Below are 26422 nucleotides of genomic sequence, written 5' to 3' on the forward strand. Positions count from 1 at the left end.
ACTTATGACAACAACTAGCGTCTAATATTTCTGTCGTCGTGTGATCATTTATATACTAGTTTAAGTGTTTATTTGCTACAAAATGTTTAATAATAATTTTAAAAAAAATACTGTGTTGTAAATGCGACGAATTGCCGCTGTATGTTTTGCATTTGAATATTTATGAATTTTCTTTATAAATATTTGGTTCGTTCCATTTCTGTTATTGTTGAGTTTGTTACACTCCTCTTGAACGCTCATAATGTAATTTATTTATTTAGCATTCGTCAAAGTTAATATTATTGATATTGTAAACAGATCAAATGGAGAGAGACCGCAGGGTTTTTTTTTTCAAGGCTTTGTACTACATTAATACTATTTTTGAATTTCATATTTACAAATACAGTAGTAATATATGACATTAAATGCTCATACCCTCCCCCCTTTAAAAAAAAAAAAAAAAAAGTTGCCAGCCACCAGCAGCATTTTTTATTATTTTCACAAAGATTTCATGGCCCCCAGAATATTATATTGTATTAATATTTGATCATGAAAATGAATATATAAAAAGAAAGAACAGAGTCTCTGCTTTAAAAAAAACTGTTTTATTCTAGCATCATGCATTATTTTTTATTAACACTTAAAAAAAGTGGTTGCGTTTCACCAAAAACAGCAACATTTTGACTTGAGCAAAAAGCTGAGAAAAATGCAAGCGTAATTTACAAAATTGAATATTATGTGGCATTTTACAGTTCTGAATTAGATTTTTTTCAAACAAACTTTTTGAACATTTGAAATTTACAACAATTTAAATGTTTTTATGGCAGAATTTTATAGACATGTATTTTCAAACAGCAGATTTTTTTGTTCTGAATTCTTAGACTGCAAATATCCAGTTTTAAAAGTGCAGAAGAAATTCGGAACATCAAATTCAATATTCTAAATTTCAAAACGCAGAAATTCAGATCGTACAGAAAGTAGGTCAGAGGTCATCAACAGACGCCAGGGAAGAGAATAGGCTCTCAGAAAAGTTGAACTGAGCATTTTGGCCAATTATAAAGCTGCAGTAGTTTCCTGGCACGAGCGTGGTGCTTAAACATTTATGATTTATATTTATGTTATGTTAGGTTAGCATTCTCAGCACGTGAAACATGTGTGGAACATTGAAGCAAGCACAGGACGATCACAGAGATTGCGCGGGACAGGTTATATCGCGCGATCATACGTGAATCTCGTGGGTCTTCGTGACTTCAGCTGTCAGTCATGGCCGCAGCCGTTCCATATCAAATCCTGACCTGGTGAGTATTGCAGGACGGCGGAGCACGGTGCCGTCGCATGGCGGAGCCGATCCGCTGCAGTTGGTGGAAATCCGGGGTCAGGCTGTGTAGAAATCGCCCCATATGCCCTTAAATAGGAGCTCATGCCTAAACCAGGGAGGTGACCACAGAGTGGGTCAGTGTGTATGCACTATAGTGCTGGTAAGGATTGCATACAACTTCATGTCTTAAATGGGCGAACTAACCCTTTAAATAGGGCACTATTTGAAGGGACAGCCATTTTCAGTGTTGTCCGAGACCATAGTGGACGTTATTGAGTGCACTCATTCAATTCCAAAATGCACCGCAATAACGAGTGTACAACTGATGTACGCCCAACGCTAGAGAAATAGGCATGATGCACTGTGAGAGTTGTGCGCTGCATCTCGCCAGTAGATGGCGCCGCAGCAGAATCAATCATCCATCCATTTTTCAAACCACGCTGGTCCAGCTTAATATCATACAGGTATAAATTCCTTTTTAATCGATTATTAAATTGTATAATTACGGTTTATACATGCTAGTTTCCATAGCAGAGTTCAGGATAACTCCATTACTACTGGAGCTGCCAGTTTGCTACGTTTCAATCAATTATTAAAGTGCCCCTATTATGATATTTTAAAGTTTCCTAATGTTGTTTTGGAGTCTCCTACAACAGGTTTACATGCAAAGGTAAAAAAAACTGTTTAATTTTCTCATAATATACATTTGCACATCACCACATTTTCAACGATTCTCAACCGACTCGCCAAATGAATCAATCTCTCTAAATCCCTCCTTTCCGCGAGCTACTCTGCTCTGATTGGCCAGACAGCTCAGTCTGCTGTGATTGGTTTACCGCGTACAGCACGCGCCGAAAACAAAAACTCCCATGCATGAGGCGTCCTCAGTGTTGCCAGATGTATGATAATTATCGTATTTGTACGATAATTTTGACCTCTGTACGATGTACGATCAATAATGAAAAAAATCACATAATGTACGATAATTTCAGAGTTTTCAGTCCGTTTGTCCAGACACACATCCTACCGGTTCTCTCTCTGACCCCGAATCATTTTGCAGGCTCGCCTGCCTGCACGCAAGCACATAGCTATACACACACACACACACACACACACACACACACACACACAGGCACCACACGGTGTCGCCCGCTGCCCACAGCCCCCACGTCAACACTACACTACAGTTTTGTCGAAGAAGACAGTTCAGTTTAGATCAGTTTAACAAAACGAAGCAGTAAAGTGCTAAAAAAATTAGTTCAGAAAGGGAAGGTGAGGACCGTGGAGAGGCGAAGATATTTTTATTATGGTCTAGTTCAAAATGTGGACTCTCGGCATCTTTTGCACTTTGGCAAAAAAAAAGTTAAGTTGCCAGACTTCCTCCAGTTAGTGTGAGTATATTACACAGCTTGTTTAAATTGGCTGGAAAATTATTTGGAAAATCAAATTGTTGGAAAATTGCTATATTTTATGCGTTTGGTTCGTGTACGATAATTTTTCTCAAAAAACGATAATTTTGAGGTTTTGGTACGATACTCCGACATTTCTAATCTGGCAACACTGGGCGTCCTACACCGTAAACTAAATACAGTAACGAACAATGTCGTCAATTTGACCATATCAATGCGAGCGCGAGTCCGATGATGAAACACTGGAAGAACTAGTTATTAAACCCGAACCTCCATCGCCAGGGCGACTCGAGCAGGACGTCTCAGTGATACCCTACTCAGTTTGAGGAACATTATGAGGTGTTGCAATTCCTCACTGTGGTGTCCTGTTATTCAGTGCAATACTTACTGACACCACTAGGGGGAAGTAGTTGTGAAGATAAAGTGATAGATAGAAGGGAAGAAGAAGAGAGTTCTGAACACGAGTTCTGTATATGTGTTGGAGAGTTAATAATAAAGAGAATATGTAATCGTTCATCTGCTGTGGCCTGACTTCTATTGAGATCGAAACATAACAAAGTGGCGACGAGGCGCCCCACTATTGCTGCAAAGATGGCATCGTCTGCACCATTCCCAAACTTCTTCTTACCTGCTCCGGGCGACCCCGCGATTCCTTTCAAGACATGGGAGCGGATGTTCCAGAATTATCTACTAGTGATCGACGTTGAAGGACAGGAATGGTCGGAAGTCAGGAAAAGAGCCCTTCTGTTACATTGCCTGGGCACGGAGGGGCAGAGAATATTCTACACGTTACCAGAAACGGGCGATACAATGGCCGCAGCTATTACTGCTTTACATGCTCATTTTACACCCAAGTTGAACGTGGTTATGGAGAGACACACATTCCGGAAAAGAACTCAACAAGCTGGTGAGTCTATAATCCAGTATGTTGCTGCACTGAGAGAACTCTCGTCTACGTGTGAATTTACAAATGCAGATGATATGATTCGTGACCAGCTGGTGGAAAGCGTCACTAATCCGCGTATCCGAGAGAGGCTTTTACTGCATGATAAGTTAACGTTAGCGGACGCTGTTACAATTGCACAACAAGTCGAATCGGCTGGAGAGCATGCTAAAGCAATAACGAGTACACAGAACTTTCCCATACAGACTGTGAATGTGCAAAGAAACATAAAAGTGATTGGACGCGGCGCGGGGGAATCTAAAAATAGAATGACTGGCGCGCGCTCCACTGCTTCATTCACTTCGCCTCGGACGGTGACTTCACGTACCTGCTTTCGCTGCGGATCAGATAAACATCTTGCAAATGCAGTAGAATGTCCAGCAGCCAAGGTAACCTGTAATAATTGCAAGAAAAAAGGACATTTTGCACGTGTTTGTAGAACGACGCAAACTCACACAGTGCATGAAGTAGTAATGCCTGAGTACACGCTACTGCTACTACAAGATGATGTAAGCGCTAAACTTCACTGTACTGTTCAAGTCGAAGCCGGTGCGGTTCAGAGGCCTGTCACGCTGACCGTTGATACTGGTGCTTCTGTTTCAGTTCTGCCAAAGAGCATGTATGATGATTACTTTGGGGAAGTACCTCTACAGCCACCTGCAGCATGCTTAGTCACTTATTCACGTACTCCAATTCATGTGATCGGCTGCTTGCACGCAACCGTGGTAAAAGACTGCCGCAAATGCTCAGTGAACTTCTATGTGGTGGATAAAGGTACTGCTTTAATGGGCATGGATCTAATAACAGCTCTTAAACTATGCATTAAAGGAGATACAATCCTACCAGATCATGCTACATCCTTCGCATCTTTCTCTTCAGAACCAGTGTTACAGCTTTCTACTCAAGTGGACTCACCTTCAGTTGGCTGTGTTGCAGGGTTTATGCATAAAGTCAAAGTGTCAGATACAGCCGTGCCTGTTAGAGTCAAGTCAAGTCAAGTCATCTTTATTTATATAGCGCTTTTTACAATACAGATTGTATCAAAGCAGCTTCACAGTGATAACATGAAAATAATACAAAAAATAATTTCATCATCATCCACCTTTAAGGCAGATCTATAATATTGTTGAATATTGAATGTCCCCAACTAAGCAAGCCAGAAGGTAAGGCAACAGCGGCAAGGAACCAAAACTCCATCAGGTGACAGAAGGGAGAAAAAAACCTTGGGAGAACCCAGGCTCAGTCGGGGGCCAGTTCTCCTCTGGCCAATGAGTAAACAGTGTATGAAGTTCAGAATGTTAGACAGAAACTACGACGCCTTCCCTTTTCTGTGAGAAATGCCGTGTCTACGGAGTTGGACAGACTACTTTCTGCTGGAGTTATAGAGAGAATAGATGCATCTCCATGGGTGTCACCGATTGTGGTTACAATGAAAAAGACTGGGGGCATAAGAATGTGTGTAGATCTCAGGGAACCGAACAAGGCTGTGGTAATAGATAGTTACCCCCTGCCTCACATGGAGGAATTATTGACTGCTTTAGCTGGATCTACAATCTTCTCCACAATTGATCTTGAGAGTGCATATCATCAAGTGCCTTTACATCCTGAGAGCCGTGATTTAACAGCGTTTATCACGCATGAAGGACTGTTCCGGTTTTGCAGGGTACCGTACGGTTTGGCTTCAGCACCGTCGGTATTCCAAAAGATGATGGAGTGCATACTCAAAGGTGTACCAAATGTGCAGAACTACCTCGATGACGTCATTTGCTTTGGACGCACAGCAGCGGAACATGACGTTGCGCTGAACACAGTGCTGAGCCGACTAAAGGAGGCTGGGTTACGTTTGAACCAACAAAAGTGTCAAATTAGACAAAAGAGCCTGCGTTTTTTGGGACACTTGGTTACAGCACAAGGAGTTCAGCCAGATACTGAGCACTTACAGGCAATCGTACAAGCTCCAGCTCCTAAGGATGTGCCAGCCCTACGTTCGTTCCTGGGTATGCTTTCATGGTATAATAAATTTATACCCAATTATGCTACTGTTGTTGAACCCTTACGGGCATGTATCCGCCGAGAGGGACCATTTCAGTGGAGTGAGGAAACGGAGAACTGCTTTGTCACTGTGAAACAATTGTTGCTTGCAAGCTCAGCATTAGCACTGTATGACCCCAATTTACCATCCATTATCTCTACAGATGCATCAGATTATGGTCTTGGTGCAGTGTTCACCCAGATTCACCCAGATAACACAGAGCGAACAGTCGCTTTTGCCTCCAGATCCTTAACTCAGACTGAGAGGAAGTATGCAACAGTGGAGAAAGAGGCTTTGGCATGTGTGTGGGCTGTGGAAAAGTGGAGGACCTATCTTTGGGGGCGTAAGTTTACACTACGAACTGACCATCAGGCTCTAACGACCCTTCTCTGTACAAAAGGAGCAGATAGGGCCGGAATGCGCATAGCTAGATGGGCTGCGCGCCTGTTATGCTTTAATTATGATGTCGTCTATCGTGCAGGTTCGTTGAATTGTACAGCTGATTGTCTTTCAAGATTGCCCTTGCCATCTACCACAGACATGGACTCGGATGCAGAACCTGAGCTAGTTGCGTTGTTGTCTATGTCTCTGATGTCAGTTACTCCAAAGGAGTTTGAGTCTGCTTCTATGGCCTGTTCTGAGCTTTCGGCCCTGCGTGCTCAGATTGAAAAAGGTTGCCCAGCTTCAGCAAAAGCCCTGGATTCCCCGCTGCAACCGTACTTCAAAATGAGACATGAACTTTGTGTGACAAACAATCTAGTGTTTCGGGGTTCACGGCTGGTGGTGCCAGTGACATTGCGCAGAACCATGGTCACTTTAGCACATGAGAATCATCAGGGCATAGTGAGGACCAAGCAGCGGTTGCGTGAGCTCTATTGGTTTCCAGGAATAGACGCTATGGTTCAAACTCAGATTTCAGCATGTTCGTTGTGCCAGGAGTCAGACAGGACGGCAAAGACTACTGCTTCTCCATTACAGCCGGTGCCTCTTCCTGACGGTCCATGGTTGAAGTTGGGTTTGGACATAGTAGGACCTTTCGAGACAGCTACTTATGACTGCAGATATGCTATTACGCTGACCGACTATTACTCAAAATGGCCTGAAGTGGCGTTTACGCCTTCCATAACGACACCTGTAGTCATTGGATTCCTGAATTCTGTTTTCAGTAGGCATGGAAACCCTGAGTGTCTGGTAACAGATAATGGACCGCAATTTATTTCGTCAGTCTTTAGCACTTTCTTGGAGGAACGAAATATTGCACACATCAAAACATCTGTATACCATCCTGCGGCTAATGGGGCTGTGGAAAGATTTAATAAAGTTCTCAAGGACTGTGTGCAAATGGCCATTTTGCAAAAGCAACCGTGGAAACAAGCGGTCTTGGACTTTCTGCAAACGTATCGTTCTACCCCACATGCAATGACTGGTGTTTCACCATTTGAACTGTTGCACAGCAGGAAAATGAGAACTAAACTTACGGTGTTCACATCTCACTCCAGTTCCACGCTCGACCAGGAAGTTAGACAACGAGTGTCGATTCAGCAAAACAAAATGAAGCAATACACTGATGCGAAACGAGGGGCTCGGGTGTCTACATTTCAGGTGGGCAATAGAGTGCGTATACGCAAACCAACACACGTTCCCAAAGGACATTCAAAGTTCACACAGCCAGTGGAAATAGAGAAGCAAGTGGGCCCAAGCACGTACAGACTGGCAGATGGAAGACTGTGGCACTCTTCCCACTTGTCTTTGGTGCCAGAGGTCTTGAAGCCGACCTCAGATCAGTCTGCTGTTGATGTTTCAGTCGCAAATGTTCCGAACACTGAACAGAGCACAGAAAAACGTTCTGTTCGTCAGTGTAAACCACCTTCTTGGTTGAAAGACTATGAGACTAAATAAGAGTATACAGTGGTTTGAATTACTGACTGTGTGTAAGTGTAGCGCAGATGGAGATTGAATTTAGTCAGGTTATGATTCTGTAATTCTGTTGGAATTAGGAATGAAGACGTGAAATTGTTTTACGTAATGGGGGAGATGTGGTGTCCTGTTATTCAGTGCAATACTTACTGACACCACTAGGGGGAAGTAGTTGTGAAGATAAAGTGATAGATAGAAGGGAAGAAGAAGAGAGTTCTGAACACGAGTTCTGTATATGTGTTGGAGAGTTAATAATAAAGAGAATATGTAATCGTTCATCTGCTGTGGCCTGACTTCTATTGAGATCGAAACATAACACTCACTATCATGTGCATGTCCATCAACCGATTATTTTACTTGTACTAATTTATTTACTGAGTATGTTTCTAATATATTGCGGTGAACACGTGGAAACTGTGTCAATAACAGTGCATGTATGCAATGTAAACATTAGCTGAGCTCTAGCGTGAACAACTGATGTAACAAACATTGGTAAAACAAATATTGCTCCATGCTTAATCTTTCCTCCAAGTAGTGAGAACGACAGACAATCTGCATTAATAGACACCGTTTTATGTAATAGTGGCCCACAGCTGATCAGCAGAAGTATTTCAGTAAGACAGTGATAACATGAGTTAGCAGGACCTACACAATATAAAACTCAAAACTAGTATTTTGAACACCGTCTTTTAGGAGCAGTTTGTGAATCCTGCATTGAACTCCGATATTTGAGAAGCAGTCGTCAGTAAAATAAAGGTGACAGGAATAGTTTAGGATTATAGTGCTGTAGTATAATGGTAAATATTAATTTTAACCACAGATTCTTCACATGCTCGTCCTTGGGCAGTGGGGAAAAAAAGTATTTACCGTCACATGTAGAGCACAGCGTCTCCTCAACATGATGCGGCCCAGTATCCACAGGAATCAGCTGCTGGTTTAAGTTTCCCTGGTGTCTGCGCAACGCAATAAGTGGGCGGGCTAATGTTTCGTCTTTACATCACGACGAAACGGCTTATGACTCGTTTGAAAAACAATTCATTTCATTGACTCAAGAGTCAACTCTTACTTTTGAAAGACAATAACTTTATATACGGTACACTTTCAGATTTAAAATTTTGCAGGATGTTTTTATTCACTTAGAGCTGTTACACAATACATGAAAGGTCATTTTCAAAAATCCATAATTCATAGATGCCACCTACGTCACTACAAATAGAACGCCGCCATATTTATGACCGATCTCGCCCAGTATGGCCGCCCAAACTGCCCATTTGAATGAGAGAGAGAGACAGAGATACCTGGAAAATATTTCAATTTTAGGCTCCGATCCTTATTTGTAACCCCCAGTTTTCTTTTGTCCATTATTATCTACCCCAATTGGCCTTCCAATGATATATATATATATCTTGTGCATAACCCCTCCCCATACATACAGTGGGGATCGCTTGAAGGCTTTCAAGAGTACCGATGCATATCAATATGCTGTGGCTGGATGGGTGAAAGATGTGAAAGTGCGGCACCTGGCCACCAAGGATTTATATTAAATAAAAAAAATTCAAATGTATGATTTTGGTGGTAGTTTGCTCTGACTAGGTAGTGAGATGTTAGCTAGCTAAGTGGCTAACAGCTGGTAGCTTGTAGTGATGTCTGGTTCGTGAACGAATCGTTCTTTTGAACCGGTTCTTTTTAGTGAACCGGTTGAACCAGTACACTAAATCGGACTGAATCGTTCAAAACAGTTTGCGTCTTGCGTCAGCGCTGATCCAGAAGTTACTAAATTTACTCACTTTTGGACATGACACAGTTCCTCCGGAAATAAACAATATCCAGGAGTATATGTTTACTTAGTAAACTTCAACAATTCACTGAACTGAGACATGTTGTGCTGAAAGAAGTGATGAGCACTTTCTTTCGGCCAACTGCTGTATTGATACATGAGCACGAGTGAACCGAGGAGTTAAATGAGGGGCCGAATTCGGCGAAATGTAAGTTTATTTAATATCAAATTAAATAAAATTGATGAAGACCAGTTTATTCGCTTTATATCTTTTGGTATAGAATAAAATACCAGTTTGGGGTTCCTCTTTCGGCTGTTGTTGCAGCCAACTACACAACATATTGCAGGCATTACTGAGACTCACGGTCGTAAAGATGGCGGCGCAAAGCTACAGTGACGTCATAGACACGAACGAATTGCCTTTAAACAGCAAGCACAAACTATGCAAAAGCAGCAGCCCATTCGGCGCACTCGGTGTCCGAATTCACACACTCATTTTCACTCACTCTTTCCGTTACTCTATATTAGAGGAGTAACGTATGGAATAGTGAATTAGGGTATAGGGGCGATTTCGAACACAGCGTTAGTTGCACTAGATGTAAGGCCCGCCAGTAGAGAATTGCAGTAGTCCAGTCTTGAAATGGCAAAAGCTTGGGCAAGAAGCTTTGCCATGTATTCACAGGAAGGATCTGATTTTCCTGATGTTGTAAAGCGTGAACCTACCGCCGTGGCCAAACGTTTTAGCAGTGACAAATTTTGTTTAGCAAAATTGTTTGCTTCAGTTGTTGTGGTATTGATTCACATTGTTACTAGATTTTGTAGAATGATCAGATGAATTTAAATAATTGCAAAAAGATTAATTGACTCTATCATTCTGATTGGATCATACAAGCAGACTGATTACTATAAAAGGAGGGAAGTAGTGCTTCCAAACATTGTGTTCTTGTGTTGGCAGTGGTTACCTCAAAAGAAAGACATGCAGCCATCATTGCTTTGCATCAAAATGGCCTCACATTCAAGGAAATTGCTGCAAAGAATATTGCACCTGAAAGATCAATTTACCAGATCATCAAGAACTTCAAGGAGAGAGGTTCAACTTCAGTGAAGGCGGCTTCAGGATGTCCCTGAGTGTCCAGAAAGCATCAGGACCGTCTCCTCCTGAGGAGTCAGCTATGGAATCATATCACCACCAGTGCAGAGATGCTCAATATTGGCAGCAAGTGAGTGTGACGCATCTGCACACACAGTGAGGCCAAGACTTTGACAACAGCCTGGTGTCAAGAAGGGCAGCAAAGAAGCCACTTTTCTATAAAACATCAAGGACTGACTGAAATTCAGCTGGAAGTACAAGGGTTAGACAGCAGACAAAGTTATTTTCTCTGATGAAGCCCCCTTCCAACTGTATGGGACATTTGAAAAATCAATTGTCCAGAGAAGAAAAGGTGAACGCTACCATGAGTCATGTGTCGTGCCATCAGTGAAGCATCCTGAAACCATCTATGTGTGGGGTTGCTTTTTTATTCAAGGGAACGGGCTCTCTAACAATTCTGCCCAAAAACACTGCCAGGAATAAAGAATGTTATCAAAACTTACTGCAACAGCAACTTCTCCCAACGATCCAGGAGCAATCTGGTGATGATCTGTGCATTTTCCAGCATAATGGAGCACCATGTCACAAGACAAGCTTGCTAATTGGGGCAGTCGTAGCCTAACGGTTAGAGAGTCAGACTGGTAACCCAAAGGTTGTGGGTTCGATTCTCAATACCGGCAGCATATTGTAGGTGGGGGAGTGAATGAACAGCACTCTTTTACACACAACTGAGGTGCCCTTGAACACCTAACCCCCAATCGCTCCCCGGGTGCCCAGCAAATGGCTGACATGGTGTGTGTTCACTACTCCTAATGTGTGTGGACTAACCTGCATGGTTTAACCCTCTGGGGACCAAGGTGTTTTTGGGGCCCTTGGGATGTTTTGAAATGCCCTGACATTTGTGCTTTTTTCAGTTATTTATAAACATGTTAATGGCAAAGGTGTAAATTCACTCTATATAGCACAAACGGGGCTACCATAATATGTGAGCAACAAACATGTTTGTATTTTTAAGAGAATAATGTTTATGCGTGGTTATTGAAAAAAATAAAAATGAAAGTTGCTGAAATGAGACCACAAAACGCATACTAAATATGTGTTCCGAAGACTTTTGACTAATGGATATTGTCGCTTCGAGTTCTGGCTTCAAAATGATGTGAAAAACATCCTGCCTAATCGTTCACATAAAACAATACATTGATTTAAACTTTGTAAGACAGTTTTTTTTTTCAGAAGAGGTTTATGCAGGAGTGGTAATGGCCTATCAATATTAATGAGATTCAGACCCGGGGTGTGACAGACACTCCCCCAATGGCCCATCATGAGGCAAGCCTAAGAGATTCAAAGGTTTTGTTTTTCAATGTTTTATTGTAATTCCTCTGTGGAGGAACTAAATGTTCAACTGAAGACACAAGTGAACATTACATGCCTGGCATTTCCCACAAGGTGTGTCCTGCCTTTTACCAAGCTGTCCTTTTACAAAGCACACAGATCTTGCGACCAACTGTGCAAAAAGGAATATTTCGCAAAACTGCAATAGAAACAGTTTTTGCGCATTTACAGTCACCTGACTTAGAAGACGCGGTGTGTTTGGGGTCCGTGTACGCAAATAATAATAATAATTATCATCATTATTATAACATTTATTAGGCTACATATTTAGAGACGCTTTTATCCAAAAAATGAACAAAGCAATTCGTCAAATGTCATTCATAATACGGGTTAGACAATAATAATACAGGGCTGAGATTATCACAAATAAACACAAGATTTTGACGCATATCCAACGGTTTGTGGTGTGGAGTGTGGAGCGCGCACTACTTGGCACGGAGGCGCGGGCGCGAACACTTGCATTTCCCTATCAACAGTGGAAACAACTTAAAATACTCTTATCATTTCTGGTCATACAGAAAATAATAATACATTATTCGCAACTACTTTTATTTATGTAAACTCACAATAACAAGAAAACGTTGTGCTTTTGTAAAATAAAATAAAACAATCAGGCGCGCTTTCATGATCTCCGTGAACTGGAGCGCGAGAACTGAAACTAAATATATAATTAAATAAATAAGAAACTAAATAAAGCTTAAATGTTCACTTTAAAACAAATAAATTCGAATCGAAAGCGAATACATTCTGATTATGTAATGCATATGAAAGGTGCATTTCTCTCTAAAAGCGCATTTGCTTAACAGCGGAGATGGAGATGTTTTTAGACGACTTAGAAAACAATAGTTTATTAATAATATGAATGGCTCTTATTTAGCACTGCGGGAAAAATATAAATTCCAGGTTCTAATTTGGCCTTAGAAAACAAGTAAAATCGACATGTTTTCCATATTAATTTGTGAAAATATCTGTAAAATATCTGTAATAATAGTGGGTAAATATGTACTTACTCTTTCTGATTTCTGAATCTGTTGCTAAGCGCACTCCGAGTTGCAGGCGTAGGTAGTGATGAAGCTCCATTCCTTTTAAAAAGGTTGAAGAATATTATTGTATCGTGCCATCTTCCCAACGCGCAGTTGACTGAATGATGAAACTTAAAGCATTTGCTTGGGGGCGTTTACCTGTTTTGCATAGATGGCTTAACACATTATCTTGTGAATAGCGCGCTCCGTGAGTAGGCGTGAACGAATTAAAGTCAATGAGCTCGTAATGAGCTCGACTGGAATCGCTCTCTTTTCATACAGATTACAGAAACTGAGAATATTTGTTTTTTATATAAATTACTTCATTTGAAAGATGCGATCTCAAGCTTTATGCCCGTGGGTATGTTTGCCTGTTTGACTGCAGTTTCGTGGAGTTACAGATCATTTTCTAACGCGTTTCAAATTGGAGTTCATTGACAGAGAGAGTGCAGAACTCGCATCATGTTAATTTTTCTTTATTTGGCAAAAAGAAAAACACTTCATTTTTATTGTGAGAATACAGAAAAAAAATAGAAACTGAACAGGATCGATTGATGTATAACACGAAAATGAAAGATCAAAATTAACAGAGCATTTTGAGTTTATTTTGCATTGATAAAAACCCCCCGAAAAAAACGGCGTTTTTGGTCCCCAGAGGGTTAAAGGCAGAGGACAAATTCCGAGTATGGGCTACCATACTTGACCTTCATGTCAAGTCACATCACATCATAATGAAGTGGCTTGGTGTTCATTACATTTAAATTTTGGATCTGTGGCAAGGAAACTCCCCAGAAATTAATCCCATAGAGAACTTGTGGTCCTCAAAAGGCAAGTGGACAAGCAGAAGCCCACAAATTGTGATCAACTCTGAGCACTAATAAGGCAAGAATAGATCGCCAGGATGTGGCCCAGAATCTGATATCTATGCCAGACTGAATTGCAGAGGTTATGAAGGGTCTATACTATAAATATTGACTCTTTTCATATATTGAATGTTTTTGCTAATAAAGCCTTATAAGGGTTATATATGCTCATAATTGTTTTACAGTATACCATAGAAACATACTGAAGCACCAAATTCTGTGAAACAAAATTGCCACTGCCAATATATTTGCCACAGCTGTACTCCACACAACTCATCGGGTACTGGTGGAATACAACAGAAACTGAAGAGGATATTTAACTGGAAGTAACCCAGTTGTGATCTTGCATAGAGTAAAAGCAAAGACGAGAACACATGAAGGACATGAACATCCAGATAAACAATACACTAAAAGTATCAAATTGGTCATGAAGAGTCTTTCTTTTGTCTAACTCATACAGTTTTACAGGGTAATACACTGAAGAGACCAGACGCTGACTGTGTGTCTGTGCTGGGGTGATATAGTGTCCGTGATGAAGGGATGATAAGTAAGCTTGATTAGAACTCTGGTAAGTGTGAGTGACACATAGCTGGGGGAGCGTCAGGAGTGTAATCTTGACAATAGTGTTCTTGGACGCACAGTGGGATACACTGAAGTTGTGTTACGTTCCTCCCAGTCTAGGTTAGGAGAAAACGTCATTAAGATAAAAAAACAAAAAACAAAACAAATGGCTCCTAGAGTTACACCAGAGACAACAGAAATGTGCTACTACAAATGTATTTTTGCAACACCATTTGGGAAGTTATAAGACTTCAGGAGTGGGAGAAAAGCCCAAATAAAATACATTAAACAAAGCCTCTAACTATAGGGACAAATTCTAATCATACCTTCTGAAAAATAAAAGGAAATAAACAACAAAATATCTTCCGGACTCCCTCTCTACTTTAAACAGGAGAAAAGAGTTCATAAAGTAAAAAAAGGGAACCCACTCCCCTAGACATCCCAGTTTAGGTATTTTTACAATATTTACAGGGGAAAGGAAGACAGAGGTTCAGTTTTAACAATTGAATTATTGGATTTACCACAGACCTAAAGGTCTCTATCTCAATATAGCAATGTTTTAGAAGATAACAACAAATAAAAAAACAACAACTTGAAAGTTTTCCAGGTCAGTCACAACTGAACAGCCATAAAGCTTAGAATTAATCAAGAAATACAACCAGTAGTAAGCAGCCACAACAACAACGAAACAAAACAATGCTCCCCCTCTCCTTTCCTTCCGAGATCGGTCAGACTTTAAACCTTTTCTTGAGGAGGCAACCAAAACGCCAGAGGAGCTGTCATCAATTAAGGAGATCACCTTCAGCTGGCTTTACCTGCACACAAAAAAACATGGAAAGCAAAACTACTGCCACCTAGTGGTCGGAAACACAGCATAGACAAAGAAAATAATAATATAAAATAAAATTACATCGTAGGACGTAACAAGTTGTAATCACATGAAGAACAAAGCCCAACTGGGCCTGGAGATTTGGCGTTGTGAAGGTATTCTAGGTTGCGATGGTCCGTGATCACTAGGACCTCCAGCCAGTGGCGCCACACTTCTGGTGCCAGCTTGATAGCAAGGAGCTCACGGTTACCAATGTTATAGTTCTGCTCTTTTGGGGAGAGCTTTTTGAAGTAGGTGCATGGATGGTGTGTGGACAAATTCCTCTGCTGCTAAGACAACACTGCTCCAATGCCTGAAGGTGGCGATATCCACTTCCACCACAAAGGGGAGGTAGGGGTTGACAATGAATGATGATAGATAGATAGGTGGATTGCAATGCCTTCCTGCTACATTCTTTGTACTAGATGACTAGGCGGCCACATCCCTTCCCCAAGATTCGAGCAAACATTGCGTTCGTTATCTCTTTGCTCTCCGGACGCATTTTGCAACGGGCAAATACTATCTCGAACCAGTCACCATCATGCAATTAGCAGTGAGTCAGGATCAGTGGTGAGGCACCTGCAGCTCTAACAAACTTCCAGATGTCACCAGATGAGCCCCAACAGTAGCCATATTTAAGTCCATATCAAAGACATTAACAATTCATTCTCTCACTAAAAATGAAGCAAAGAATGAGGTGGAATGTTCTCATTTCATTCAGTTTTTTTAATTTTATGTATAATCATTCAGTTACATTGTGGCATTTCACAGCAAGACAGCATTTTTAACACGTGAACTGCTCTCCTGTCTGCAAGTACTTGTGTGAGACTTAAGATTTCCTTTTTGTGAAAAACTCTTGCGACAGTGTGACTGGAACTCTTTCCAGTGTTGACATATAAAACTGTTCTCTCCTGAGTGAATCCTCATGTGGCAATTAAGGGTTACTTCACGTGTGAAACTCCTTCCACATTGATCACGTGAACTTTTTCTTCTTCTAATAAGCAGTTTCTCTCCAGTGTGAATGATAATGTGAAACCTAAGATTTACAACGGTTATAAAGCTTTTCTCCAGTGTGAATTCTCATGTGGGAATTCAGGTTTTTTTTTTGAGTGAAACCTTTTCCACACTGTTGGCAGGAGAAAGGCTTCTCTCCAGTGTGAACTATCATGTGGGAATTAAGGTTTTTTTTTTGAGTGAAACTCCGTTCACAATGAGAGCAAGTATAAGGCTTTTCACCAGTGTGAATTCTCATGTGGGCTTTCAGGTTTTTTTTTTTATTGAAACTTTTTCCACACTGTTGACAGGTGAAAGGCTTCTCTCCAGTGTGAATTCTCATGTGGTCTTTAAGGCTTTGTTTTTGAGTGAAACTCTTTCCACACTGTTGACAGGTGAAAGGACTCTCTCCAGTGTGAACTATCATGTGGACTTTAAGGCTTTGTTTTTGATTGAAACTTTTTCCACACTGTTGACAGGTGAAAGGACTCTCTCCAGTGTGAATTCTCATGTGGACATTAAGGTTTTGTTTTTGATTGAAACTCTTTCCACACTTTTGACAGGTGAAAGGATTCTGTCCAGTGTGAATTCTTATGTGGACTTTAAGGTTTTGGTTTCGATTGAAACTCTTTCCACACTGTTGACAGGTGAAAGGACTCTCTCCAGTGTGAATTCTCATGTGTTCTTTAAGGCTTTGTTTTTGAGTGAAACTCTTTCCACACTGTTGACAGGTGAAAGGACTCTCTCCAGTGTGAATTCTCATGTGGACATTAAGGTTTTGTTTTTGATTGAAACTCTTTCCACACTGTTGGCAGGTGAAAGGACTCTCTCCAGTGTGAATTCTCTCGTGGGAATTAAGGATGTGTTTATGAGCAAAACTCTGTTCACAATGAGAGCAAGTATAAGGTTTTTCTCCAGTGTGAATTCTCATGTGGGCTTCAAGGTTTTGTTTTTGACTGAAACTTTTTCCACATTCAAGGCAAGTGAAATAACTGTTAGGTTTGGTCTTCTGAGCTCTTTTTCGTGAGTGAGTCTTTTCCATCTTTGTTGATTTCTCTCCAGTCTTGAAATCATGATGTTCATCTTCCATATTATTCAGTTCTTGACTCTCCTCTTTCAGCGGCATTAGGTCTAAAGCGAAAAAAGACAAATACAAGTTAACACCAACTTAATGGCAACACACAGCTGGCAACCTCACAGCTTAACTAACTTGACTAACTGGGAAAGTGTCTGCATGCGTTTAAGATAATTCACAAACATTGTGGCAGCAAACTCTCCCGGATGGGTGAAATGGGACTCAGTAGCCTGTATTGGCACATACACTGCAGCTGGTGGTCAATGCCATCTGTGTTTGTGCATTATGTTATCATTACAGCTGGGCAGCTTGTCAGACACTTCAGCCACAGTAACTCTACATGCAAGGCACTGGAGGCAAAACAAGAACAAATGCAATTTCCGAAACACCAGCTCATTCAATTGTGAAAAACAAGATGAAACTCAGTGTGTGAGGTGTTTGGGAGACTTCTTGTTCTGACCGAACGGTAACAAAGCTGCAAGCGTTCATGTGTTGGTTTAAAAGGGGATATGTATTGATAGTAGAAACATTAATCAGCAACTTTGCTATAGGCTGCTCACCATGGCCAAAGAGCGCGCACAGTTTTTCTCAGAGCAGAGCAATTGCTAATAGTCGAAATTTATGCAGAATTTGAAAGTTTAATTAAAACGTCAGGGAAAGCCTCAAAGTAATCAAAAGCCAGGAGAGAGGGCTAGTAAAAAGTAGCAGACAAATTAAATGCTGCAACGACTGAGACACATCAGACAATTATTTGTTATATTTAACAAATAATCTTTAAAACTCACTCTGGGATCTATGGTCCCATCCCCCCAACAAGGGTCTTAGTTACCATGACTACGATCAGATAAGTTGGTTTTATTAAGGTTAAAAATGTGGTCACGTGGAAAAAGCAGAGGCCATAGGAAAGACCCACAGCCCTTAAAACAGACTTTCCTGCATTAATTTATTGACAAACTTATCTGTAAATGAACATGCACCCCAGGACACTGTGTGAATGATTTGCTGTCTTGAGTAGTGTCTTTTGATACTGTTATGTCTTTGATACTATGTATTTTATGATAGAACCAAAGCTAAATGTAAATGTCTCCTATCTAATCATTCCTCATTTAATGACTCATCACCTTCTCATAGAATTCAGTGTGTTTTGATATATCTATCAAAGTATAAATGAACACAAACAGCAAGGCCTATGTCTAACCACACCTGAGACAGAGCCATAAATCCTCCCAACAGAGGAATTTCCCACTAGGAAATTCCCCCCTTCTTATTGGTCGAGCCAACCCTGAGAGATGGGACCTTTCTCAGACTTTAAATAGGCTCTACACAAGCTCTTCCCTCTCTTGGCCTTCTCGGTACGTTCGCATAGCTGTCCTGCATGGCCAGACTAGTCCCCAGGGCAGCAGGCCTTGGCCCACAACCAGCCATGTGCTCATTCAGGAGAGAGAGGACTCTCTCAACCAGAACAGAATCAAAGGACAACATCAGGAGTGTGACAAAATGTCTTCAATTTAATGCAGAAGAAGTCTATCACAACTCCAACCATCAACTCTTCTGACTTCCTCCTTTCTCCTATTTGCTCTGCGTGTCCTCTCCGGCCCAGGGTTGATGTTCATGTTCTTCTAACATAGAAGTTGCTCGCCATAGAAAAGCACCTCTTCAGCGGACCGAAACTCAAGCTGCTATCGTGAACGCACAAGTAACTCCGCTGTTGTGCGTGTTCCGGTGAGAAGACGAAAAAGGAGCTGAGCTCGTGACTTGAGGCGCTGTCAAAACCAGTTATATATTTGCGCTTTTATATATTGTTCATCCAAAGCATCACTGAAATATTGAAATGTTTTTGTTTATTTAAATTTAAAGTTTAGTTCTGTATTATTATTATTCTCTTTTACTGTTATATGAAATGATGACATTACAAAGTCAAAACGCCCACCACACACCAGCTTATTGGTGAAGAGATCAAGGAGTATATGCGGATGATTAGGAGGCCATGATGGATAGAGGCCAAAGGGCAAATTTGTCCAGGATGTCAGGGTTAAACCCCTACTCTTTTTCAGAAGAACATCCTAAAATTTGTAATGACCACAGAGTGTCAGGACCTCGGTTTAACGTCTTATCCAAAAGACGGTGCTCTTTGACAGTATAGTGTCCCCATCACTATACAGAAGAAGCAATCGAACAGCAGGAGAGAGCATCAGTCTGTGAGTGTTTACTTGTCTCAGTAGATTTTAGCGTGGTTATTTGTTGCTAGGAAACTTTGTTTTTGTTGACTATGTTTTACTCTGGTAAAACGCGAGGCCACGAGGCCTTTGTTTGTTTGTGTCGTGACTTTTGAGTTTCGCTTGGCTCAACACGAGGGCGTGGCTAGCTGTATTCAACAACGAGGTATTAGGCGGGTATAAATAGGTTAGTGCACCGCGGCAGCTGTGGTGTGAAGCCCTCATCGTGTGAAGACCGAAGAGTGTAAAGACCAACGACTCTACCTGTGCGACTACACCGAGCAAGGACACCGTCAAGGCGTATTAATTAATTGAGTATTAATTTCTCGTCAGTTGTTTTATCTTCTTGTTGTTTCCTCTCTCTCTTCTACTCAACTTTCAACTGATCTTTCTGTTTGTTAGCTCTTACACCATGTGTTTTCTAATCCCTACTATTACTAACATGCGTAAATCCAATGTCATACGTCGTAGGCGGTACAATCCTAACAACCTGCGTACCCTTCTGATGTCTTCTAGTACTATTTTCTCTTTTCCTATTGGTCTCTGGAATTGCCAGTCCGCTGTAAACAAAGCTGACTTCATTACATCTATTTCTAGTCATTCAGGTATCAGCCTTTTGGCCCTGACTGAGACCTGGATCAGACCAGAGGACACTGCCACACCGGCTGCGCTCTCCGCTAACTTCACTTTCTCACACACCCCTCGTCTGACTGGAAGGGGTGGAGGCAGGGGCGGAGTGGGGGACTAAAATCCACCGGGAAAATTCTGACCACACTGGCCCACCACCAGTCCAACGCATCCCATACAATAACACTAACAAAATATAAATACTATATATATATATATATATTATTTTTTTATTTTTATTATTATCTGGGTGAAGGCACAGAGTCTTTGTGTGGAATTCCTCCATCTGTTCTAATGGCATTCAAGTCTACAGATATAGGAAGGACTAAACGAAAATATTTAACCTGATCACTAGACAAATTGACAATAAAGTGTAGGTTTAAAGCTTTTATGTGGGTTCTATTAATAAACAGATGCTGAAATATAACATCATATAGACATTGTAAATACAGGCCTAAACAGGCCATTTAACTGTTATCCATGTCAATCTGTAAATATTAACATGTTTTTGTATAAATCAAAGTAATAGCATTGTATACATTTTGAAAAAGTAACTATGGATAGTGCTAATGCAGTACAACAAGCCAGTCAACCACTGGAAAACCAGGCACTTTCAATAAATGTTTAAAGAAATATAGATATTTAAGTGCAGTATATGGGTATCAGACCCATAGAGCACTCCAAAAGTTGCCTGAATAAATGTAGAAAAGTATAGACAATGCCAACCTAATAACACGCGTAATTAAATAAATGGAAAAACAGGAAGTTTGAATAGGTTTATAGATAACTATTTAATTATATAGATAGTTCCAAAGAGTTCCACAAACCATCTATCAGGAATTTTGAGTAGCCTAGGTTTATAGTGAACTATAGACCTCTGATTATAAACAGAGATACAGAGAGATGTGTCCTTTTCTCAGGGGCACAGATAGTAGTGTCTTTACCACAGGGCCACAGAGTAAGTGTCCTTTGGTGAGGGGATCAAAGAGTAGTGTCCTTTCCTGAGGGGCACAGAGCAAGTGTCCTTTCCTGAGGGGCAAAGAGTAAGTGTCTTTTCCTGAGGGGCACAGAGCAAGTGTCCCTTTCCTGAGGGGCACAGAGCAAGTGTCCTTTCCTGAGGGGCAAAGAGTAAGTGTCCTTGGGGCACAAAGAGCAAGTGTCCTTTCTTGAGGGGCACAGAGTAAGTGTCCTTTCTTGAGTGGCACAGAGCAAGTGTCCTTTCCTGAGGGGCAAAGAGTAAGTGTCCTTGGGGCACAAAGAGCAAGTGTCCTTTCCTGAGGGGCACAGAGTAAGTGTCCTTTCTTGAGTGGCACAGAGCAAGTGTCCTTTCCTGAGGGGCACAGAGTAAGTGTCCTTTCTTGAGGGGCACAAAGAGTAAGTATCCTTTCCTGAGGGGCACAGAGTAAGTGTCCTTTCTTGAGGGGCACAAAGAGTAAGTATCCTTTCCTGAGGGGCACAGAGAGTAGAGTCCTCCTTTTGAGATGAGCAGGGTAAAAAGTGGAGGCCTTTTAGTATTTCATAAGTCATACCTTAAAACATGAGCTGTCGTCTCAGAAGGTTACTGGTCTCTGCAACCTTGTTTATCACCTTGTCAGTGTCCAAGGACATCAGAATGTTTTTCTCTGTTGCCATGAGCATAAATGCTTCCAAGTGCTCTTGGGCGATAGTGAAGTCTGTTCTTTACAAATTTAAGAGTAGAAAAACTTCTCTCACAGGGCACTTGAGTAGTGGATAATGTCAAAAGAAATTTGTAGGCCAGTCCAATTACATGGTATGAATTTGTCAGTAAATTGTATTGCGCCAAGATAAGGTAAACACAAATGGCACAATTCTTACACATAGAACAGTTAACATTGACCAATTCTGGTCCTTCTGCATCACATGGTTCTTCTTCATCACCATCCTCTGTGCCTTCAGGTGAATCATTTTCTCTTGAGGTCCGCACCTTGTACTCCTCTATGGGGGACAACTTTAGTCTTTCCCACTGCGTGGCTAGGCTTGCCAGCTCAGTCTGTAAGGTTTCAGTAGTGGCTCTGGCATCAAATTTAATTAAGCAACTGCTGAGGTTTTGCATTGCTGATCCTGGAAGTCCTTTATCTCTTACCTCAGGAAAGTTTTTTGGATCAAGGCAGGCAAAATCTGAGCAAAGCTTGCCACTTATAGCAAAGCGCTCATGGATACTTTGAGTGACCGTGTCCATAATGACATTGTGTATGGTCAACTCAAAGTCCTTCTCAGCTGCTAAGGGCTCATCTTCTGCCAGCTCTCCTGGCATGATCTTCTTTTTCTTAAACAGTTTTTCAGGTAGTGCTACCTCTACCTCTATCTCACAGTCCTCCTTCTCCAGCAGCTCACCATTAGCCCACACCACAAACTTGCCTGCAGCTTCTTTTATGCAACTAAAGTCTCGTACACACTTCTTCAGCCCATCCTCTGTTCCCACTACAAGGCGGTGTGCGGTCAGGAGATCCATTCCACTTGTCTGGAGGTATTTGGACAGGGGTGAGGTGTGCTCAAAAATCCGTAGGAAGATTTGAGCTGTGAGAATTGTCTCAAATTTTAGGAGACCCTCAATGTATCCTTTGGCCTTGGCTCTAGCAGTAGGCTTCATGCTTCCCTCTAGTTGAACTGCTGTTAAAGTCAAGACTAGATCTACATACATGGCATTGTCAGGCCTTCCAAAAGACCCGAACACCTTTGTGAGAGCAGCATCTTTTGCCCACCACCTTGTCTGTCCTATTGGAGAGAGAATTCTGTGTCGCTTGTCTGTGCTGGTTTCTTCCCACTTCTTCATCCGTTTGTAAGATTCCCTTATAAAAACAGCAATGTCGTTAAGGAGAGTGAAAAGCGATGCACCCTGAATTACACTGCCTGTTGTGTCTGCTAAAACTAGGTTTAGGACATGTGCATAGCACCAGACATGGATTTGTTTAGGGGCTTCCTCTGATAGAAAGGAAGAGAAGCCTTTGTAACTGCCCTGCATATTGGCTGCCCCATCTGTAGTGCTCCCTACACAACATGACACATCAAGATTAAGTCTTGTGAGTGTTTCTTTCAGGAGATAGAGAAAATACTGCCCAGTAGAAGCCTCACAATCAACCAGAGCGACCAACTTCTCATGGACCACATCTGTGACATACCTGAGAATCACAGAGCATTGGTCTTTGGATGTGATGTCTTGAGTGGTGTCAATCTGGACAGAAAACATTTTAGCTTCTCTGACCTCAGTCGCAATTTTCTCCCTTATCAGTCCACTGATGACTTTGACAACCGTGTTGATTGTATCTTTTGAAAGCAGAGTGACCAATGAACCTCTGCCTCTTGCCCCAGCTTCATGCTGTTTTTTTCTTTTTTCGATACATTCAGTCAAATGTTGTTGCAGGCAGGGGTCATACATACTCAGGAGGATTATCATTTCAAGGAAGTTACCGTGGCCTACATTTCGGTCTTCTAAAGTGTAGGCAGCTTCAAATTCGGAGCCCTGGTAGCTTAGACCCTGTTTTCCGATTACCTTGACAACATTGACCACACGATCCATCACCTGCCGTTTTCTTCTCACTTGCTCTTGATGGAGGGAGAGCTGGTTTCCTCTTAATCAACTCTCAATGTCCCCCTTATGTGCCCTCAAGAAGTAAGCCTCTGCACAGTCTTGATGGATACGACTTCTTTCATGCTCTTCAATCCTTTGATGTACATGCTTCCAGGATTGCATGCCTCCTCTAACAAAAGCGCCTTCGAAAGCAGAAGGCTTTGAAAATGCCAAACAAACTGCGCAGAAGAGAGCATGGCTTTCTTCACAGTAAGTCAACCACCTGCGGTTGATCCCATCTTTACTATTAAAAATATAAGGCAAGGTTCTTTTTGGGGTTTGTTGGGGGTGATATTGAAAAAATAAAGACAGATCTTTAGACTTGGGACGGGCAAAATAATTCATGATTTGAATCTGTTTCTCAGCTGGTCCAGGGGCCTCTCTACTTTGAATCTCCACCTCAGTTGTTTCAACTTCTACACTTTCAGTCTCCTCCTCAGCTGGTCCAGCCTCTGTACTCTCCACATCCCTCTCCTTATCTGTTTCTGTTTCTATCCTGGACCCTGAGGCTTCACTCTCCCTTGCACTGACTGACAAGGCATCTTTCCCTATGTCTGGTTAAGATGACGTAAAATAAAAACAAATATTATTAGTAGGGCTGTCAATCGATTAAAATATTTAATCGCATGATTGTCATGAGTTAACTCGCGATTAATCGCACATTTGTATCAGTTCTCAATGTACCTTAAATGAATACTTTTCAAGTTATGAATACATTAATCAACATGCGAGTGGACAAATATGGATGCTTTATGCAAATGCATGTTTATTATTAGTGAAACCATACTTAACATAGGATGAAGACTGGACATCTATCAAAGATACCATAGTATCAAAAGTCATATGTTTATCAAAGAACTTGTTCATGTCTATTATACACATGAAAAAACAACAACATAGAAATAACAGGTTCCCATAACTTCTCTTTCTTTACTCAATTTACTTACACAAACCTATTTATATTTTTGCACGATAGGGCAGCTCACTTCTTCTAAACATGCTAACCTAAATGTACATTTATTGCTACTGAAATCACCATAAACAGAGCATAAAGAACATTGAAATGTTTTACAAAGAACGTGTTCATGTCTATCAAACACGTGGGAAAAAGAATATAGAAAACCCACAGGTTCCTCACAGATTATTTCTCTTTCTTTGCACTGAGCCAGTTGCTCAAACAGACGAGCCTGTTTACATTTTCAGATGACAGGGCAGCTCGCTTTTTCTGAACAACATGTCCTGAGAGTGAAAACAATCTTTCACAAGGTACGGATGTGGCAGGTGTTGTTAAGTATATGCGTGCAAGGTAGGCCATCTCACTGTGTGCCCCTTCATGATTGGACCACCACTGCAGGGGACAGTCCTCTATGCCAATAGAGGGCTCTGCCTTGTAGCGCTCCACACATTTCTCAATACAGTCCTCTTCATCATCATCAGATGAAGATTCTGGCACAGACATGAGACATGATATCTTCTTAGGTGGTTCAGTTGTCACTGGTTTATCTGGCTGTGCAAGCCCCTCCCTCCGGAGCAAGGCACAGACTGAACTCCACACCTCAGCTCTGTCAGCCCTGCTCAGACATTTGAGGTCCTTAAACCTAGGGTCCAGTGCTGATGCAACCCTCAGCCATGTGGTGTTGGTTTTTTCCTTCCGTTTGTCCATGTCAGTTGTGAAAGTTTCCTTAAACTTAATCATGTAGGCTGGGTCATCTTCTGAGACCTCCATCACACGTGATAGATGACACAACGCGGGCAGCACAACTGAGCAAGAAACAAATTTCTCTCCTCCTAAAAGTTCACTCACATACCTGGAATAATAGAGAAAAGCACTTTAGTTAGACATAATGAATCTCTCACTCCCTTTCAATCTCTCACTCTTAACACACACACACACACACACACACACACACACACACACACACACACACACACACACACACACACACACACACCTAAACCTAACCATCACAGAAAACTTTCTGCATTTTTACATTTTCAATATAACTCATTCTGTATGATTTATAAGCTGTTTAACTCATGGGGACCAACATATGTCCCCACAAAAACAAGGATTTCAGACATTTCTATTATATTTTGTCCCCATACTGTACACACACACACACACACACACACACACACACACACACACACACACACACACACACACACACACACACACACACACACACACACACACACACACACACACACACACCATAACATAAATCCACTCTATTATAAATGTCACACACACACACACACACAAATCAGAACATAAATCCACTCTATTATAAAAATGTCACACACACATGCACGCACGCACACACACAGACGTCTCCACTTTTGACACAACTTTACTTTGAGAGACAAATATAATAATAGTAATAAGAGTATCAATAAATTACCTGCAGTGTTCCAGCACAGTCTCCAACCTCTTCAGTTTATCAAATTCAGCTGCAGTTGGCATGTTGATGTTGCTTGCATGTAGGGCCAGTGCATCTCTCAATGGTTCTTGATTTCTCTGAACACGCTTTATCATTTCTAGGGTGCTGTTCCACCTAGTTGACACCTCCTGTACGAGTGACTCTTTCTTTTGAAGATGTTTGACTTGCTGCTGTTCAAGCTCGGCTGCGTTTGCTGGGCTATGCTTGAAATGACCCACTAACTTCCTGCATTTTGCCAAGGCGCCGTCAAATGGGCTGTTTTGGAGAGAAACTGTGATGGCTCGGTGGAGGCTGTACGCGATGCAAG

At 41.4% G+C, this 26422-nt stretch overlaps 2 protein-coding genes across 8 annotated transcripts in view; both read right to left on the reverse strand.

The window, feature by feature from the left end:
* Window positions 1-8769: 8769 nt before the first annotated feature.
* LOC307002185 (uncharacterized protein) overlaps window positions 8770-26422 on the reverse strand; it is a 445540-nt gene continuing 427887 nt past the window's right edge. For 5 of the 7 annotated variants that reach the window (XM_079619516.1, XM_079619518.1, XM_079619507.1 and 2 more), the window contains one exon: window positions 8770-17295. In XM_079619516.1, coding sequence (XP_079475642.1) covers window positions 16208-17295 — 1088 coding nt within the window. In that variant the 3' untranslated portion in view covers window positions 8770-16207. Of the gene's footprint in view, window positions 17296-22706; window positions 24226-26422 lie in introns of those variants that run through there. The other 2 variants (XR_013798434.1, XM_079619511.1) reach the window with 2 other exon arrangements.
* On the reverse strand, window positions 24569-26404 carry LOC307002191 (E3 SUMO-protein ligase ZBED1-like). The gene is made up of 2 exons (XM_079619531.1): window positions 26077-26404; window positions 24569-25479 (listed from the first exon to the last, which is right to left on the reverse strand). The coding sequence occupies exons 1-2, from the start codon at window positions 26208-26210 to the stop codon at window positions 24813-24815; spliced, it is 801 nt and encodes a 266-aa protein (XP_079475657.1). The 5' UTR covers window positions 26211-26404; the 3' UTR covers window positions 24569-24812.

The sequence above is a fragment of the Phoxinus phoxinus genome (genome assembly GCF_949152265.1).
Source record: "Phoxinus phoxinus genome assembly, chromosome: 7".
Lineage (NCBI taxonomy): Eukaryota > Metazoa > Chordata > Actinopteri > Cypriniformes > Leuciscidae > Phoxinus > Phoxinus phoxinus.

Coding starts and splice junctions, on each gene's coding strand:
- LOC307002191 (XM_079619531.1), bottom strand. CDS start 26,210: ATGATAAAGCGTGTTCAGAGAAATCAAGAACCATTGAGAGATGCACTG. Junction 25,480..26,076: donor ACTGTGCTGGAACACTGCAG/GTAATTTATTGA, acceptor CTATTATTCCAG/GTATGTGAGTGAACTTTTAG.